This window comes from Lepidochelys kempii, chromosome 3 (genome assembly GCF_965140265.1).
Source record: "Lepidochelys kempii isolate rLepKem1 chromosome 3, rLepKem1.hap2, whole genome shotgun sequence".
NCBI classification, from domain to species: domain Eukaryota; kingdom Metazoa; phylum Chordata; order Testudines; family Cheloniidae; genus Lepidochelys; species Lepidochelys kempii.
The window spans coordinates 105,608,266-105,627,036 of NC_133258.1; the positions used below are offsets into that span (position 1 = coordinate 105,608,266).

The 18,771-nt window shown below is 40.8% G+C and overlaps 1 protein-coding gene across 9 annotated transcripts in view; it reads right to left on the reverse strand.

Annotated features, from left to right (window-relative positions):
- The window catches only part of NHSL1 (NHS like 1), a 258,143-nt gene that overhangs the window by 45,193 nt on the left and 194,179 nt on the right, over nucleotides 1-18,771 (reverse strand). For 8 of the 9 annotated variants that reach the window (XM_073337452.1, XM_073337451.1, XM_073337450.1 and 5 more), the window contains exon 2: nucleotides 16,140-16,292. In XM_073337452.1, the coding sequence (XP_073193553.1) occupies nucleotides 16,140-16,292 (153 nt within the window). Of the gene's footprint in view, nucleotides 1-16,139; nucleotides 16,293-18,382; nucleotides 18,479-18,771 lie in introns of those variants that run through there. The other variant, XM_073337456.1, reaches the window with a different exon arrangement.

Below are 18,771 nucleotides of genomic sequence, written 5' to 3' on the forward strand. Positions count from 1 at the left end.
CTGACATTACCTTAGGAAGGAATTTGGACTGTAGACTTAAGGAGACCAGTCTCTTGTGAAATACCATGGCGGGGAGGAGGGGAGTGGCTGCCATCGTGGCTCGTCTGGCCGAAGTGATGACAACGAAGAATGCCACTTTCCTAGAGAGGTGGGTCAGAGAGCATGTCACCAGGGGTTCAGGGTGTGGTCTGCTGAAGGTAGAGAGAGCAGCATTAAGGTCCCATGGAGATGTGGACCTCACAACCAGTGGAAACATAATAAGCAAGCACCTCATGAAGAGCACAGAGATAGGAGTTTAAAGACAGAGGTGTCATCCACTGGCAGGAGAAAGGCGCTAAGTGCTGCCAAGTGTACTTGAATAGAGTTGATACTCCAGACCCACTGTTTTGAGGGCAAGAAGGTAGTCAAGGATGGTCATTGTGTCCCCGAAGTGCTGGTGGCAATGGGCCCACTCTATGAAGCATCTCCACTTAGAGCAGTAGCAGGTTCTGGTGGATTCCCTCTTGCTTTGGGTGAGGATCTGCCAAATCAGGGCAGAGCATGAGCACTCTACATTCGACACACATACAAATACCAGGCTGTGAGGTGAAGAATGTCCAGATTGGGATGGCACTGTCAGCCCCGACCTTGTGTAAGGAGATCCTGGAGTGTGCAGAGACAGACTGGTGGTCAGGTGGAGAGCCTCAGGAGGTTGGTGAACCAGAACTGCCAGGGCCAATAGGGAGCTATGAGGAGGTGTGTGGCCCTGTCCCAGTGAATCTTGTGAAGAACTTGTGGCAGATGGGGAATGGGAGGAAAGGCATGGCGAAGGTCACCCATCCAGGAGAGGAGGAGAGTGTCACCTCTAGTGCCCTTGCCTAGAGCTCCTCTGGAGCAAAAGAGGCAAAAAGGTCCCAGCAGAGCATACCCCACTATGCAAAGAGGTCACTGAGCATGGCATTGTGTATCAAGCCATTGTACATCACTGAGATATAGAGTTCTGCTGAGGACTAGGCAGGTGGGAGGGCCATGAAGTGGGAAGGAGAGGAACTCTATGAAGTATCTGTGGTGGATGATCTCCAGAGCCCAATTCCATGGTGATTTTGCCCCAATTGTGGGTGAATAGGACAAGACGGCCCCTGAAAATGACTTGGCATGCGGCGCTTGGCACTGAAGGAGGTTCACTGCTCTTGACACAAGCATCAAAACTGGCCCTTTGCCTGTGGTTGGGAAAGGGTCAAGGAAGCGGTCATTCCCCCGAGGTGAAGAAGCGAGGCCTCAGAGCACTGTTGCCAAAGTGGGAGCTTTTCCGGACACTGGTCATACATCGGGTAAGATGAGTGTGGCCACGGGAGAAAGGGTTGTTTCTGGTGTCTGTGTCAGAGGGCCAGAGCGTAGAGGCCAAGGGAACACAGCGTGGACCTCGAATCCTTGAGGGAGTGCAGGGTCTCATCCATCTTCTCCCTGAAGAGACTGGTCTCATCGAATGGGAGGTCACTGATTGTAGTTTGGACCTCTCTAGGGAAGCTGGAAGATTGGAGCCACGAATCCCTGTGCATGCCTGTGCTGGCGGCTAGTGACCAAGAGGCAGCGTTGGCTGTGTCCACCGGTCCTTGGAGGGCCACTTTGTTCACCAGCATCTGGAACTGCTCCTGGAGTTCTAGCAGAAGCTTGTCCTTGAACTCTGCTAGCCTGTCGTAGGTGTTAAAATCATACTTGGCTAGCAGAGCCGGGTAGTTTGCAACACAGAACTGCAGTCATGAGGATGAAAAGACCTTCCTGCCCATTAGGTTCAGTCTCTTGGCCTCCTTTTGGGAGGGGCGGACTTTTGCAGCTGCTGCCATGTCCGTTCTGCAGCCACCTGAATGACCAGGGAGTTGGGAGCAGGCTGGGGAAATAAGATATCAGTCTCCTTGCTCTCTCGGGTGTGGGTGCACATGAGGCTGGTGTGTGCCACACTGCATGGGCTGGTTCCAGGATGGTCTCACTGATTGAGAATGCTGCCCTGGAGAAGCCCTAAGCACTGTCGTAATTAAAAAAAGTTCTTGGAGTTATAACTTTGTAAACTCCCATGGTTAGTGAGGGCATCACTAAATGAAGACGGATAGACAAAAAAAAAAAAAAAAAAAAAAAGAGTAGAGCCAATTCTAATTCTTGAAACCAGAAACTCCTAATCAAAACTGATGGAACTGTAGCTATACCTGTGTATGCTTATTTATAGGCTCATACAGCATCTTTCCAGTGCTGATCCTTGTTTCTCTTCTTGTGTTAGTAATATTTACAGCTTCAAGACCCTACACTACAAAAATAACTGTTTAAAAGGTGTTAGGTGTTTAAAAGGTCAGAAGGTGTTATAACATGGTTTATTCTTGCATGTGTGAACAGGGGAAAAAAAAGTTTCAACCCCTGTCAAAGAGCCATGCTTTATCAACGGTTGTTATTGCGGTGGTTTTGTTTGCTTTGTTCACACAGACTGGGTTCATTTATTTAATTAATTAATTTTTAAATTGTGATGGGAGAAATATGGTCAGAAACCTCTGAAAGGCTGACAGGTCATTTTTACATTTGTAACAAAAAGGTTAGGTGTGTTTCTGGGAGGTATATTACAGAAGGAAATGTTTTTAAACAGTCAACGGTGCTATATATAAGGCTGCAATTTCGTAATGGAGGTCACGGAATCCGTGACTTCCACAGACCTCCATGACTTCAGCCAGCGCTGGCTGGGAGCTGCAGGGTCCCCCGCTGCCTGCAGAGGCGGGAAACTGCAGGGTACCCCCGCCGCCTGGGGTGGTGGGAGCCCCCCGCAGCTCCTGGCTGTTGCGGGTGGCAGGCAGACCTCCACTGCTCCTGGCTGGCAAGGGGGACCCCCAGGATCCCCATTTTGACATGGATATTTTTAGTAAAAGTCAGGGACAGGTCACGGACTTCCTTGAATTTTTTATTATTGCCCGTGACCTGTTTGTGACTTTTACTAAAAATATCCATGACAAAATCTTAGCCTTAGCTGTATATAAGCATTTTCTCATGATTGCTGGACCTTTTACTACCACACACACTGTTATATTCTGGTGCACGGCAAGCGCCGGTCACAGACAGTGCATAAGCTGTTCACAGTACTCTCCCCATTATACAAGGCTGTTGATCAGACGAGGAATTTTGTAGATAGTATTAGTGTAGTGTGTCAAAGTGGAGTTCACTGCGAGGCTTCAGTGGAATTCAGTGCAGCCCTATAACAGAATATTGTACCAAAAAACAGAGAGCTAAGAATTGTTGCACAACTAAGTGAGCTGTTTATCTTTAAATGTTATTAGCATCTGTTGGACAGGGTTAAAGATCAGACTCCACTTGAACAACGGGACCTGTTGATTGCAAATTCTTAACAGCCTTTGTGGTGTGTACCCAGACCAATCCTATGAAAATGCTAGAGAAAAACTCATAAACCTGGAAAAGATCCTTTGTCATTTTTGTACTAGAGACAACTCACATCTCATGTCAAACTGTAGCTGACCCTCAAAAGTTAATGCACAGTAGTAACTAGTGCATACAGAGGCAATTTACTGAATTTCAAACAACTTGAGACCATATTCTTACACCACAATTTGAGTCACAGATCAATTGAGTGAACAGAAGGCACAGAATTGATACTCATTAATTCATTTGACATGGTATTACTGTGAAAAAACAGGATTAACTTATGCACTGTCTGTCTAGTCAGACAGAGACACTGCATTTCTCAATGCCAAAAGAGAGTGCATGTATGGGGGGAGGGGTGGGAAGGATTTTTGTGCAGCTTCTCCTCTGTTTCAGTCTTAATATTTCATACCAGCAGAATTTCTAACAACTAAAACTAATCTCCATACCTTGAAAATTTAGGTGATGCAAAATTTACTGCCATGTAGAGCAACAGCTAAACAGACAGTAGAACTGAACAGAGTGATGTGGATTTACAGTCATTTTCTGAATATTTTCCAGTTATATTTGCTATAAATTCCAAGAAGATACGATCTCCCAAATTGTCATGTGTTTTTTTTTACCTAACACAAACCCACATAGCTTATGTGCTTTTTTTGTGCCTTCAGGTACATACTACACTTTAACCCTTTGGAGACTAACATGTTATAGGCCTGATCATTGCTTACAAACATAGTCCTAATGGGATTACTTGTGTAAGTAAACTTTGCTTGCAAAAGCAAGGGTTTCAGCATAAGTCCCAAGCCCAGTATGCCTATATATAATACACATCCACATCCAGGTAATCCCATTTCTCCATATTTTAAGCATTTATCGGTTAGCAGTAAAAAATGCCTGTGTTCCCTGAATTAATTTAACAATGGATACTTAGAAAATTAAAAAAAAAAAAAGACATTTTGGGTAGTTAAAGCAAAAGAAATAATTATTGTTCAGAAATGCCTCCATCAGGCATCTTGTCTTGCATCCAAGGAAAATTAATTCAAGTACAACTTCAGACTAACTGATAAAATCCCAAATTAAATGCCAGCTGGACCACGGGTAATTTCTACCAGCACTGCATGCATGGAAGAGCAGATGTCTCTATGCAAAGCTGCCTCAGTAGAGGAGGCTCTATGGATCAAGAAGAGAAGAGGGAGGAAAAGAACAAACAGGGGCTGCCTTTGTACTAGAGGTCTTCTCTTTTGCTGAAGGAAAAAATGAACAAGTGACAAGCTGAAAGCTGGATTTGCATGCCTGAAAAATTAGCTTGGCTAAATTCAGGGTAACTTCTTGGCACAGCCTTTCTCACTGCAACTTATATCTGAAGGATGGGTTGGGGGATCATGGAGAAGGGCTATTAATTGTAATGGTCAGCTGAACTGTCAACCACAGAAATAAATCTGCTGACCAATATATGAAACCACATTTATCTATTCATTACACCCATCACTGAAAAATTATTCTATTCCCTGAAGTCAAAAATTCTTTATTGTTGATTTTAAACATCTTAGCCAGTCTCATTTTACGCAAAAAACCAAACAAATTAAAAAAAACACCAAGAAAAAAGCTCCTTTTTATAGGTCACATCTATAAGCAGCACTTTGTATTAAAGTAACTTTTTAAAATTAGCCTCCATAAGAACTGTATCTAAAAATCATCTGATAAGAAGATGGCAGTCCTATTAAAATGTGCAAGGCATATCTCTATTTAAGACAAACTGATTAAATGACGTTTGTTGCTTTATGCTTTTTTGTTACTGGCTACCTGTTTTGCAATAAACTTCTGTTTTAGAGACAGAGAAGTAACTTCTGTGGTAATAGTTCACCTTCACCTTTTGAATTTATTGCTGCATTATACCCGAAACAGCTGTGATTTTATGGATTGTGCATATGCTGAGTGTCAAGAGACCTGGGTTATATTCATAACTCTGCCACTGACTTGCTGTGAGACCTTGAACAAGTCACTTGGTCTCTGGATGCCATCTATAAAATGAGGATAATACTGTTTATCTCTCACTTTGTATGGATGCAGAGTGCTAAAATATTATCTGCAATAAAACTGGTTTCTACAAATATCTCATACTTAATAGGACATTAAAAGAAGGGTCTGGTTTATGTTCCAATATAGCAACTATGTCCCTTAGTCTAAATGAGCTAAACAGCTTGCAACTAGTGAGGATGGACGATCTAGTTGTTAGGACACTAGCCAGAGACCTGGGTTAATTCCCTGCTCCGCTAGAGAGTTCCTGTGTGACCTTGGCAAGTCATTTAAATCTCTCCGGGCCTCTCTTCCCCATGTGTATAATGGGGATAACAGCACTTCCCTACATCACAGGGGTGGTGTGAGGATAAATGTTAAAAATTGTGATGTGCTCAGGTATTACAGTAATGGGGGCCATATAAGTACCTCAAACAGATACCAGTCTACATATCACATAAGAATGCATTCAACTTGCAACGAGTCCCATTTTCCCTGTCTACATCCCCATATCATCTGCAGAACTGGGCTGTCACAGTGAATCTCTACATCAAAGCTAGCTTTAAAATATGCTGCAGAGCCACACCACTGATGACCAATATTGACTAGAAGGCAAGTTCACGAACTTTATCTACAATACATCCAAAGCACCCATTTTGGACAGAAGACAACAATTTTCTCTTACTGAGTCAGGAATTCCAACAGATGTGCTGCCATAACAGATTAGCTGAAAAATCTTTTGTTCAACAGTCTCTAGATGGTTTGGTTAATATTCTGTTTATTTAAGTTACTATATTTCCTTGTCCCACCCAACCCTTCTCCCATCCTCACCACTTTCCCCTCCCCACAATGTACAGTGAAGTTAACAAGTTTAGAACTTTGCTACATCAGTACATATAATGAGCTGTCTCCTGGCATGTGTCAGTCCAACAGGGAGTCTTTAGTCTTTGGAACTCAGTGACACTTCAGCCCCAATCAAGTAATTCCAGTGCTAGCACCTTCTTCACTAGTGGAGCGCACACTGCAAAATATATTTAATCTCACTGAAGAAATCATGGCTTAAATGGTCTCACAGAAGTGCCTGGTCTCTGTGACACACCAACTATCCCAGCATTCCCCACACACCTTGCTCACTTTAGCAGATCCTTTTGTAACCTTTTTTTAACCTTTTCCTTCCCTTTTTTTGGTGTCCCTTCCTTGCTTCTCTTCTCCCCACTCCAGTTCACAATTTCAGAAGCAGACTGGGTTGATAATTGTACTCACTAATTTGGGACCATCAGCTCAGACTCATGTCCATTACGGTCACTCCAATGGCTGTCAAGCCACCTTAGAGCTCTCTGTTCTTTTGGCTAGGCTTAGAACTATGCATCCCAGCCAGCTTTAAGATGAGAGTAAAAGCTGATACTTTAAATGAAGCCTACTCTCCTTGGATTTGTAATCACAACTGCAACAGTAAAGTGTACGTTCTTAGTGATTTAATATATGTATACTGGGGAGAGTTGGTTGTTTTAGAGTGCATCATGTCATGGGGAAAGGGGAGGTGGGTGTTCCTTGTATAGTATCTCAGACAAATAAGGGGTTGCTGCTCAATTCTTCAGGAAGGATCCAGACATGACTGAGAAGAAAGAGCTCTGCAATAGGTGACTCCCAGTTGAATGTGTCGAATCATCAGCATATTTAAATATTTTCATTGTGTCTTTTCTTTCTCTTTCACTAGGGATGTAAAATGTTAACCAATAAGCATTAGTCTTACTGGTTAACCCACCTTAACTGTTAACCCCCAGGCCGGCCAATCCGCCAGCCCCAGCGACCCTGCGCTGGCCAAAGCGGCCCAGGCCCCAGCCCCAGTCGCGCTGGCTGGTGGGATCAGCCCCAGCCGCCTAATCTGTTAACTGTTTAAACGAAATATATTTAACCATTTAAATGATTAATTTTTTAAACAGTATTTACATCCTTATCTTTCACCTGGCCCTTTCACACCAGCAAATTCCAGCAGAGTGAATCATCTAAATGATTCACCAGTACAGAAAACCCAATCAGCTTTCTAAGGGCACTAAGCTAAAACAGACAAACAAATATCATTTGTAACAAGCTGTCACTGGGGAGACTTCAAAATGATTATCTCCATTTGTCTAGGACTAATTTAAATTTCTATGGGGATTTCTATTAAATTTCTAGCCCAAGCTCAGTTGACCGGGGCGGTCAGCGGGGTCCAGCAGCAGGAGCCCCACAGATTGTGGAGTGTGGAGTAAATTTAAACTTAAATCCCTGGAAATATTCATTTTTAGGAGGGGTTTCACAAGATTTCACAATTTAGTGAAAGGGGTTTGTGGGCTGTTAAAGTTGGGAACCACTGATTTAAAGGTATGTTGTTAGACTGTATTAACTAAGGTTCTCCATCCCCCCAGGTTTCAACTAGACCAGCTAGCACATGTTAAAAGTACACACTGCCTTGGCTACACTAGACTTTAAAATGTATTTGATAAAACATTTATCCTACTCAAAACAAATCCTAAGTTATTTAGCACTCCCTGCTTCCTATACAAGATTCTTGATAAAAGTTCAGTGTCAAAAAAGCTATCAAGAAACAGGTTTAAAAAATAAGATTTACATGAATGCAACCAAACTCAGACACAAATTTGAAAAATGGTAAGGCTCAATGGATTTAAGAATATTAGAGGAATATTGCTATGGGCTTTGAGTGAAACAATATCAGACATACAAAATGTCTTTGAGGATTTTAAAAAAAATCTTCTCAGTAGGGTTTTTGACAGTGTTTCTTATCTACGTGTCAAGCATTCTACTGTAAAGTGCTTATAACGTGCCCTGTGTATATGTAATCCATCTAAATATAATCAATCTATATATTTTCACACCCAATGGTGTGCTATTTAACTAAATCTATAGATTTTCATTCTGAGCATGCCCCAGTAAGCACTCATTTCTCAGCATGAAAGCAATACTCAACTTGTAAAGTCTAGATTCTTGGTGGAGTTTTGTCTAATTTCCTTTGAATACTTTTTTTTCCTTTTTAATTCCTTACAGAAAGGGTATTGGACTATGGAACTCTGCCAGAGTCAACAACAGATGTACTGTGAATTAATTCAAAAGGAGTAAAAAGGATAGAGTACATGGATAGAGCTACTGGCACTAACTTGACTATTGAAACTAAAATAATGAGAAATAAGTTGATTTTTATTTCCTGGTTTTGTAAGAACAAGGCCTTACTAGGACATATGGTCTGCGCCTAGCCCTTAATGGTCTTTTATTTCAATAAGGCTTTGGTGGGGAGCTCACATCTTGACATCTCTGTGAACCTGGACTAGACCTGTTAATATTAAGTGGTTCCCCTTTACTTTGCAGCTCTTTAATGAAACACAAGATTACTGTTAAAACAATAATCTTCTCAGCAGGATTATCCACCAGTGGGGCTGACCCCAATATTGCTCATCTGTACAGTGATCAAGCAGAGGCATGGTGAAAACAACGTGTAAAAACATACCTGTCCAGGCGTTCTTTCAGGATGGGATGCTAAAAGGCTTTCTGGGAAATCTGGTTTTATTTTATAACGTTAACCAGATGCCTTCTGGAATATAAATGAAACATTTAAATCACTGCTGCTAAAGACATTTCTTGAACTTGGCTAACAGGACAAAACTGAAGCCACAGCCAGCAAACCCGTTCCCCACAAGATAAGATTACTAATGAATCACAATAGACACTGCTGCCTGGAGCATTGAGCCCTACAGTGTGTGCAAATAACCTGAATCAATACAACTGCAATGTAAAATCAGTAATTTATGCAGGAAGCCTCTGCAGAAGTGTACAAATAGCATAGAAGTTGGTCTACTGGACCTCCTATCCTTAATATGTCTATTATATGTGGGATTACTGTACAGTCTTTTACAAAGGTCTATACTTTAAATCTATTTGGAAATTAGTGTAGAACATGGTGGTAATGAAACATTATCCCCTGTACAGCAATCTGCACTGGATGAGGCCAACTTTGGTGTGACTTTTAAGGTGTTGGTTACCACCGATTTAACCCCTGGCTAACTCAAAACCTGGATGCCTCTATCTCTGAATGATATCAGGGCAGCTGTGATCAGCTGAAGCTTTGTCTACACTGAGTGTTTGTCTCAGTTCCAGAAATCAACGGTCAACCACTAAAGCAACTGCAACCCCCAGGTGTAGACAAAGAAATCCATGATTTGCACCAGTAGAGCTAACCTGTTTTTTTCCACCAGTGCAGCTACACTGGTGCTGGCTGGGATTGGGACAACTTCTCATTGCAAACAGGGCCTTAGCCACTTAGTATAAATTCTCTTCTCTCCCTCCCCTTCCCAATATCTCCCTCTGGTTTAAACCCAAACTTGTATGGTTTTCTCAGTGACATATCCTTGATTCCGGAAGGCAATTTCCCCACCTTAGCCCTGATTTGGTGATCTTCAGCTTGTGCTGAAATGCTTATCTGCTCTAAATAGCTTTGATAAGTATATTATATTACACTGTTGAATAGTCCAACATAGTTCAATTAGGTGTAACACGGTCATGCATTCTAACAAGTCTCACGCTGTTGCCCTTGTTGCTGGTCATTTTTAAATTATTGATCAACTAGCTAGTTGAGGATTATTTTCAATTTATGTTTTATACAAGACAACTGCTTGTGTTACTATTAACAGAATTATTACTGCATACTGCTGATCTCTGATACTGGTTGAAGGTCACAGTGCACGATTCTTTAGGTACTACCACATTACATAAAAACAGGTCAAATCTGTAGGGAAAGCTCTGGTGATTATGTAGGGTGCAAACCCCTCCACTTTGCATAGCCTCTTGGTCACATAGATCAAAGGGGCTGGAGATGGGAATATTTTGGAAACTACAGCAATAAGTAAAAAGAAAAGGAGTACTTCTGGCACCTTAGAAACTAACCAATTTATTTGAGCATAAGCTTTTGTGAGCTACAGCTCACTTCATCAGATGCCACCTCCCATCCCCCTTTCCCATCTGGTTTATTGGATATTCCAAGATCTTGGTTGTGCCAAACACTCACATCCAAGAAAGAGAGGAGACAGGTTATTTGGCCAGTGGAAATAGACTGACTCAAACAGTGGCATAAATGATGTAATCAAGGTACCATACTCTACTTTTTTTTTTTAAACAGGTAAGCAATAAATTGAAATGAGGGGTTTTTTTAATTATTAAATTCAACTGAGCTTGCACTTCCATTCCAAAGCCTCATTTTAGGCCATTTATAATTTTCCTGAAAAGCACACACACGGATTATGAGCTGAAAATTTCTCAGGTATTGATTTCAGACTAGAAGTGGTCTTAGTTTTTAAAATCACCTACATCAAAATCCATTCAGCATTTCTTGAGAATGAACACAAAAATGTGCAGTGTCAATTTCATGGGTTTTCTTTTTCAATTTAGATCATACATAAACATCTTGGTTTTAAAAGTTTCATATGGAACTTATGTATTGCTTGAAATCATAAATGAGGACTAGCACATTTACCTCATTTGAAGAAATCTGGATGCCAGATTGAGACACTCATATTTAAAAATAGTTTTATAAGCAAGCAAAGTTGGGTCTTCTCCTTGCTTAACTTCAGAAAGACATAGCTGTGGTTTATGGGTGCAAGAATTTTAAATACAACACAACAGCATATACAACTGCATGTTGTTTCTCAAACTGATTATTACGTTTATAAAATTAAACAAGGTAAAAACACAAATAAAAACATGTGCATGTGTTTCCTGAAGAGATGCACAAGAAATGTATGTAAAGATCACTGCTGAATGCCAATCCTTCCATGAAACAATATCCCTCCTTAACTTTTAAATGTACTACATACCAAGCAGATTACACGATTAAAAAAAGCTACTGGTATAAGTATTATTATTGTGTGTATTGTGGTCACACAAATTGCTGGTACGATTATGATGGGTCCCATGCTTCCTCTTCTTGGGGTGGGGTGGTGGGGCGGTTCATGGCGCAGTTTCCTGTCCCTGAACTTGGGATCTACTGTCCCACTAGTAACCCAGAGAAGTGTAGTGGAGCGGGAGGGACCTGGGTCAGCCCTCTACTCTGGGTCCCAACACTTGAACTAGTGCTTCCTTCCCCTGGGCTACTTCCCTCTCCTGCTCTTCAGCTTGTGGGGCTTCCTGCCCTCTCTCTCTGCACAAGCCAGGTGTCTCTTTACCTAGAGTCTTGGTCTTCTAGCCAGTCACAGCACTTCTCCAAACTCTCCTCTACTTCAACTCCTCCAAACTGCTCTCTGCTCCAACTCCTTCCCCTAGCTGATTGAAGCAGGGGATTTTTAATCAGGTGACTAGCTACAGGTGCTCTAATTGGCTTCAGGGGCTTTTCATTAATCTATAGAAACCCTTCTTCCCTCTACAGGGAATAAGGCTTCTCCTCATCCTGGGACTTACATATCTCTCTTATATCATTCTCCTGCTGCCTTCTGGCCCTGCTATATCACAGGTGTTTTACATAGCGCTGATCAAAAGCCCATTAAAATCAATTAAAAGACTCCCATTCACATCACCAGGCTTTTGGTCAGCCCCATAATGTCTAAAAGCTGCTGAACTTTTAAAATTATACCAGTGTGAATAGGTATGACCTTAAATAATTTTAAAAACTAAGCAGGTTTGACCTGCTTACCTCTAGAAAGGTAACACCAGAGAACACGTTGACAGCCATCCACCTTTTTGTGTGTGTTTTTACTATTTTGAAAAATGTCAAATATTTGATATGTTACCAGGTGGTTTTTAGTGACAACTACTCTGCTTCTGCTTTGTTATATGTAACCTGAGTTGAATATATATTTTTCATTCATTGGGGCATCAGTGAATAAAACTACACAAAAATCACTAGCCTAGAATCAGACTGGCATGATGTAGGCAGTGGTATTGTGAAATCCCATAAGCTAAGGCTAAACAAAGCTGGGACCCAACACTATTTGGATGGGAGATCTCTCTGGAACAAACACACTTTCATGCACCAGACTACAACAATCAGTTGTTTTCCAATGACATCACATCCTGTAGTTTTGGCAGCAGTTGTCCGACTGCCTTAGACCTCATTTTAACATTGTGACATTTAACAAATATTATACATTTTGAATATTAATACAATGTAAAAAGTGAAGTTTAATCACAGAGTCAAGAAATTCAGAATCCAGGTTCCCATAGCAACCTAACTCTGCTCTTATGTAATGGCATTTCATTAGGGCCTTTTACTACGTAATCACAGAGTTTTGGGTAGTTATTCAACAAATAATACAGCACAACAATAATGCAAAGAATTGCAGTTTATTCTCTAATCAAAAATGCACATATGTAGGCTTTGAAAAATCCACTTGTCCTTCTAGAAGTGGTGAGTAGAAAACTAACCCTAGCCAGTAATGAGTCCTCTGCCAAAAATTTCAGCAGAACTTTAAGTTGAATAAAGCTCATATCTAGACTTGGGCCATCATGAGTAGAGTGGGGGAAGCTTTGGAATTACTCTCAGGGAGAGAAACTAAAATCATAGGCTGAGGAAAAGATGGTGTAGTGGAGATCTCCTTCCATGTTGGCAGCCAAGAGACAGGTGGAGGAGTAGTTATGCACTGCCAATATTTTACCAAGGGAATCTCTCAGAAATTTTCTCCTTTAACTTATGATAAATTCTGTGTAATAGGGGTTCAGGCACCTGCAGAAGAAAGTGGTAAGAAAAAGTGCACATATTTGTTTATTTTTCTATCAAACCTAAACCCTTTATGACCCAAGAGGGAGACAAAACTACATGGAAAATTTATATTTAGTGCACTGGAAATGTTTGCACTTTGATTCTGAAAAATGTACTGAGGTACCAGTATAACAGAGTATTCAACAGCTACAACATGAAATGTAATTTTTATTTTTGCTTTAACTGGAGAATGGAGAGAGGCTTTGTGAAAGACCTTTTAGCATGGTCCAGGAATATCCCCCTGCCTGAACTCTTTGAAAATACCTGATGTAGTGCTCTTCAGTTTGGTGTGTTTTATGAGCCCAAGGCAGGATGTGTTAACAGTATCCAGAGATAATGTAAACTAAGATAACCATCTCAACACCCCCCCCTCAATCTGATGGCAGAATACTAACAAGGGCTTGTGCCCCCCCTCTCTGGGGAGGGGCAGAGTAGCAGAGATCACTCTCCTTGCCTGAGGGAGGAGTTGCAGGAAAGAAAGGAAGCTCCTTCTCCTTGCCAGAAGCCAGGAAAAAAGGAAAGTGAGGACTTAAATTTATCAGCCTGTGAAGGTCTAATATGACAAATGAAGGCCCCAGACAGGTACATGGACAGCACCAGAGTATGAATTCCAGAACTCTTTGCCTTTATTACATTGAAAAAGGGGAAAGGGGAGGAGAAGCTAACTACAGCATCACCAAGGGATCTGTCAACACTTCCCAGCCCCATATCTTTCATATCAGCCTCTAGCTAGTAGGGGGTCACGCATTTTTTTAAGCCTGAGACATGTAACATTTTGTATTATTGCAGAGATCTGCTATGACCCTATAACATTGCCCACACATGATGGGACAGTTTTAATATTGCTATTGGAACCTTCACTTTCAGTCATGCAAGTCAGAATATTCAAACATCAGCTTTAACACTGTTTTCTCATCTTTTGGACCAGAAATCTCACTGATGAGATAATTTAAAAAACAGCTTCAAAGTTGGTTGGTTTGTTTGCTAGTAAATGTGAAGTAATTTTTTTCTTCTTATGTTCATTACCAGCCCTCGGAAACGTGAAACTGAAACCTTTTTCCTTATCAAAGTTTCCTCAATTGTGTGCATACACTGATTTGTTTTTGTGGGGTTGCTTATGATAAGTAATTAGCAGTTACCACTGAAGGATTTATTTTAAAGAAAAAGTTACAGAAAAAGCTAGCAGCAGTTCCCACTTACGTTGGTATCTTGAAGCTTATATATTGGGCAGAGGAGCATAAAAGCACCTACTTCACACTGTAATATGGTTTTATATATATAAATCTATTAAAGAGAGAAGAGGAAATTCAACCCTGATGTAACTATTGAAAGAAAGCCACTGTAAGCATGAATTCGGCCCATATATTTTTCTTTCATTAAGTTTCCAGGACACATGATAGGTAGAAAATGGAAGAACAAGTAGTTAAGACTTGACAGTGCAAAATTTAAGTACCAACAGCATTTTCTTGAAGCTACAGTATGAAACTGCCTTTCTATTGTAAAGAGCTGACAAGCATGTCTTGTATGTGCACTGTACGCCTATCTCTACAAGAGATAGTTCAAGGCTAAAGTTCTGCACAAACATATTACCCAGTCATAAATTTAAGAGCATGCAGGGTATTTGCTGAGTCATGCGTGATCTAATAATGTTGGCTGTGAAGAGTACCCTATTAAATTACAATCAAAGGCATAAACAAGAGATGATGAAACCCAATTAACTGAAGTGCTAAGAGAACTGAAAGAAAAACAAAAATATGGCAACAAAATGTTTTTCCATTTATATGTATTAAAAGAACATTTCTAGGCATTCAAAAGGCAAGCCACTAACACAGACAAATATTTTCTGCAAACCAAATCACAAGGCGCTTTTACTCAAGTCCAACCCAGTGAGGTGTTTAGTGTCCTCAGGTCCCATTGAAATCAACGGGGGTTGAAGGATTTGACACTTTGCAGGTATGGGACCTTGGTGCAGGGACACTGTCTTTATTGAATAATACATACACGGGTAAACTTGTTTTAATTCCTTTATACTGAGACTGTCTCAAAACTCTACTTCCACCCACATGTAGATGATGTTCCAAACTTTTCTCCATTGACTGCTCTTGTTCAAATGGCTGCACTAACAGAACATAGTGCCACTAACACCAAAGATAATGCAATGGTGGTCCTGGGTCATAGACACATGGACAGGCTAGCAAGAAGCCATCTGTAGAGACTTACTTTGTAAACAATTTTAAAGAAAAAATGAGTAGCTTTTTTTTATAAGTTTCTTTCTAACACAGAAACTCATTCAAACTCCAGGACAGTTTCTAATTCTTACCTAAAACCTTAGAGCCATACTGTGTATTTCAGTGTGCAACTTGCACATCCATTGCCTTTCATTGAGAGTTGTGCATGTGTATGTGAGAGCAGAATTTAGTCCTTAAAAGTTTAATGCAACTGTTTGTGAACAAGGAGCTATGCTACAGAAAGCGTCCTTGGAAGTTGATTTTGCTAGCTACTCAAAAGCAGCCATCCTCCATCACATGTAATACTATACCACTTTCAACAGAAATGATGACAAAGGTGCCAATTCTACCTGGCTATTTCTTAAGACAATAAATGGGCTGATTCAGAACTTTAAGATGTAGTTATTATTTAAAGAAGGCTCTGAAGGCAGATGTGAATTTATAAAGGCACCACGTCATCTAAGGCAGTTTTTCTGCCCTCCATATGCAAATTCAGTGCAGCAAAGCTGGGGATTTACCCATCTCTCTATGGCAGAAAGAATTACTTCCCCTCCTCCACCGGCAAATGTCATCCAACACACCTGACATCTGTTTAAGACTGCAGAAGAAGCTGTTTCTTTTGGAGCATAAGAAACTCAAATATGCTTTTAAAGAATCAAAAGCCTAGGGACAATGCCAGGCTCTCTAGTGGCACAGAGAACATAACCATGTAAGTTACTGAATTTCTCTCCAAGTTCTTAGCAACAGCTTTCCTGCCAGCATCTTACCTCTTAGTACCGACTTGAGGTTCAGCTTGGCTTGGCGATGCAGATCCTCCACACAAGGTGGCCTCGTGGAGGGCAGGAACACATTTTCCTGCTGGTGCCAGGGAGCAGTATAATGGACTGTCCATCTACTTTCTTCATCTAGGTTGGAGACAGCTGCAAAGAGAGAGAATGTAATGCACAAATTAAATGCAGCTGAATGAGGACTTTGAATAAATGGTAGGGAGGAGTGGGAACTGAGGATACTAATATAAAAACAGACTGGGGTTCTTCAGCAATTCCATTGACCTTAATAGGATAACACTAGCTTTACACCATTATGAGTGAGAGCAGAGTCTGGCCCACTGCCTTTACACATCACAGCATCACACATTGGTCACATACTGGCCAGGCCACAATAGTAACTTTGCAGGATCCCAATGGCCACACCTTACTTGCCAATACATTTGCATAACAATATATTAAAATAAAACACTTCTCAAGTTCAAAATTCTTTAAAAACATTATCTAGTAATAAATCAACTACTTAATTAACAAAAGTACAGCACCATAATAATTACTTATAATTTATCTTCCCTGAGAGACAGACCTTAGTTGTTGTCTAAAGTTTGCTATCAATATAAACTTTTGTGGTTGAACAGTCTTACCCCTCACTCTGTAGGGACAGAAAAAGGGCAGTTGAGGTATCACCCCTCCAGCAGCATTTGTCCTTCAGAGCACATACTGTGCATCCAAATCTCCAAAGCAAAAAACTACAGCTGTGCCTGTCTCCCAAGCACCTGTTATGCTGACTCAACCAAACTGTGCTGGTCACCTAACTGATCTCCATCCTCTTCTCCCTGTTTCCAAGTTTTCATTACCTCTCTTGTTGCAGCTGGGAATAGCATTTAAATCATGCAGCTCCTACCTCAGTATATATCGCAACACCACCTAGCACTGTATCATTATTAAGCATTAGAAATGTAATGCCTTGTATAATGGCACAGATGCTGTACAGGCTATGAAGCACAGCGTGAAGGTGACAGCTTCCTTACATCTGAAAAGTGACAGATTTCATTACAGCACACTGCCTAGAAGAATAATTTCAATTGTAAAATAATTGCATTGATTAGTTAAACAAAGTAAAGGAACTCACAAATTAACTTCAGAATCTCAGTACAACAGAATGCTACAAGAAATGCAGTAAAAGACGACTCATTTTTGGAGGCTTTTAACTGAATTTCCTTGTGGTTTTCTGTCAGATCTTTTTATAAGTGTTTTCATAATAGTTTGTTGCACTGTTCATTTGCTCACAAATTTGCCTGGCCATGTGGCCTGGCCCCTCCCCTCTTGTACCTACTTTCATTGTACTGGATGTGATAGAAAACACCTCATGCAGCAGGGCAGACAATGCTGACATGGTGTATGGCTGCATTCTCTGTCCTTGCTAATCAGAGGTCAAATCCAAATGATAATGAACAGACAAGTCACTCAGTATCTGATCACAATATCAATCATCCTAGAATTATAGGAAACAAAAGGTTCAACTGACTGACTTACCAGGAAAGAACCCCTCCCCCTGGCATTCACCTTACAAAATAAGAGAAGAAGACAGACACCAGCCATATTACTGCCCAACTCTACTCAATGCCATACTAAGAGAACCCTATTGCTTATCTAGAGCATAATTAAAACCACCAAGATGTGCTACACACACTCAGATGGCCAGATCAATCTCAACTAACCTGTCTCAGAGGAGTAAATCTCACCAGCTAAATATGCAAGTAAATCAAGTATCTCAATGATTTTTTAAAAAGTTTATGACTACAGTGATATTACACAATGAAACAGGACCACAAATTTCTACACATGTTCAGCAGTTGTACAGCTGGGACTACCAGAAGATGTTAGAGTAATACCTCGGCATGCAATAATGATATATACACAGAGCAGCAAGTTACACAAAGAGGCTTTCAAATCTCATAATCAAACAGCTTACATTAAATGAAAAAGTTTTGCTTCTTCAAAGCCATTTAGAGGGACAAAGAAAATCAAAGTAAGTTAACACTCACTCACTCTTACAAAGAAGCAGATGCTCAGGAACATTGCCTTCCATAACGCTGCCTCTGCACATTTTGAAACAGTGAAAGAGAAATGTACAGATTTTCCGACAAGGGTTTCTATAAAGTATAGATACATATTGAGCTTTCCTACCAAAATTCCAACAACTTTCCAGAAAGAAAACTTGCATGCACACAACTACTTACTCTTCTTCTTGAAAAGTTTAATTAAAGATTTCAGCTTTGTGTTGATGAATACCACCATTTCCAAGGTGTCTATCTGTGGTCCTGGAGTTTAGATCCCATAGAAAACAGGAGCAACAAGCAGGTGGCTGGTTTTCAATTTGTACTTGCCAAAGCTTTGCAAACCCTACTAACTTTGTCTCTTCCTACACCCGTTCCCCCCTCCTGCCCCCCCTTCGTTTTGCACAACAGTGAGGTTGGCCTTATTGTCCTGGCAGTTAGAAACCATTAACAATCCTTGAACCTGAACGCCTTCTTCTGAAACATAATCCTGGGGGCTGGGAGCAGCTAGTTACAACTTGTGAAGGAAGGAAAACAGAAAGCCAATCGTTCATATTTGCATTGAACCAAGA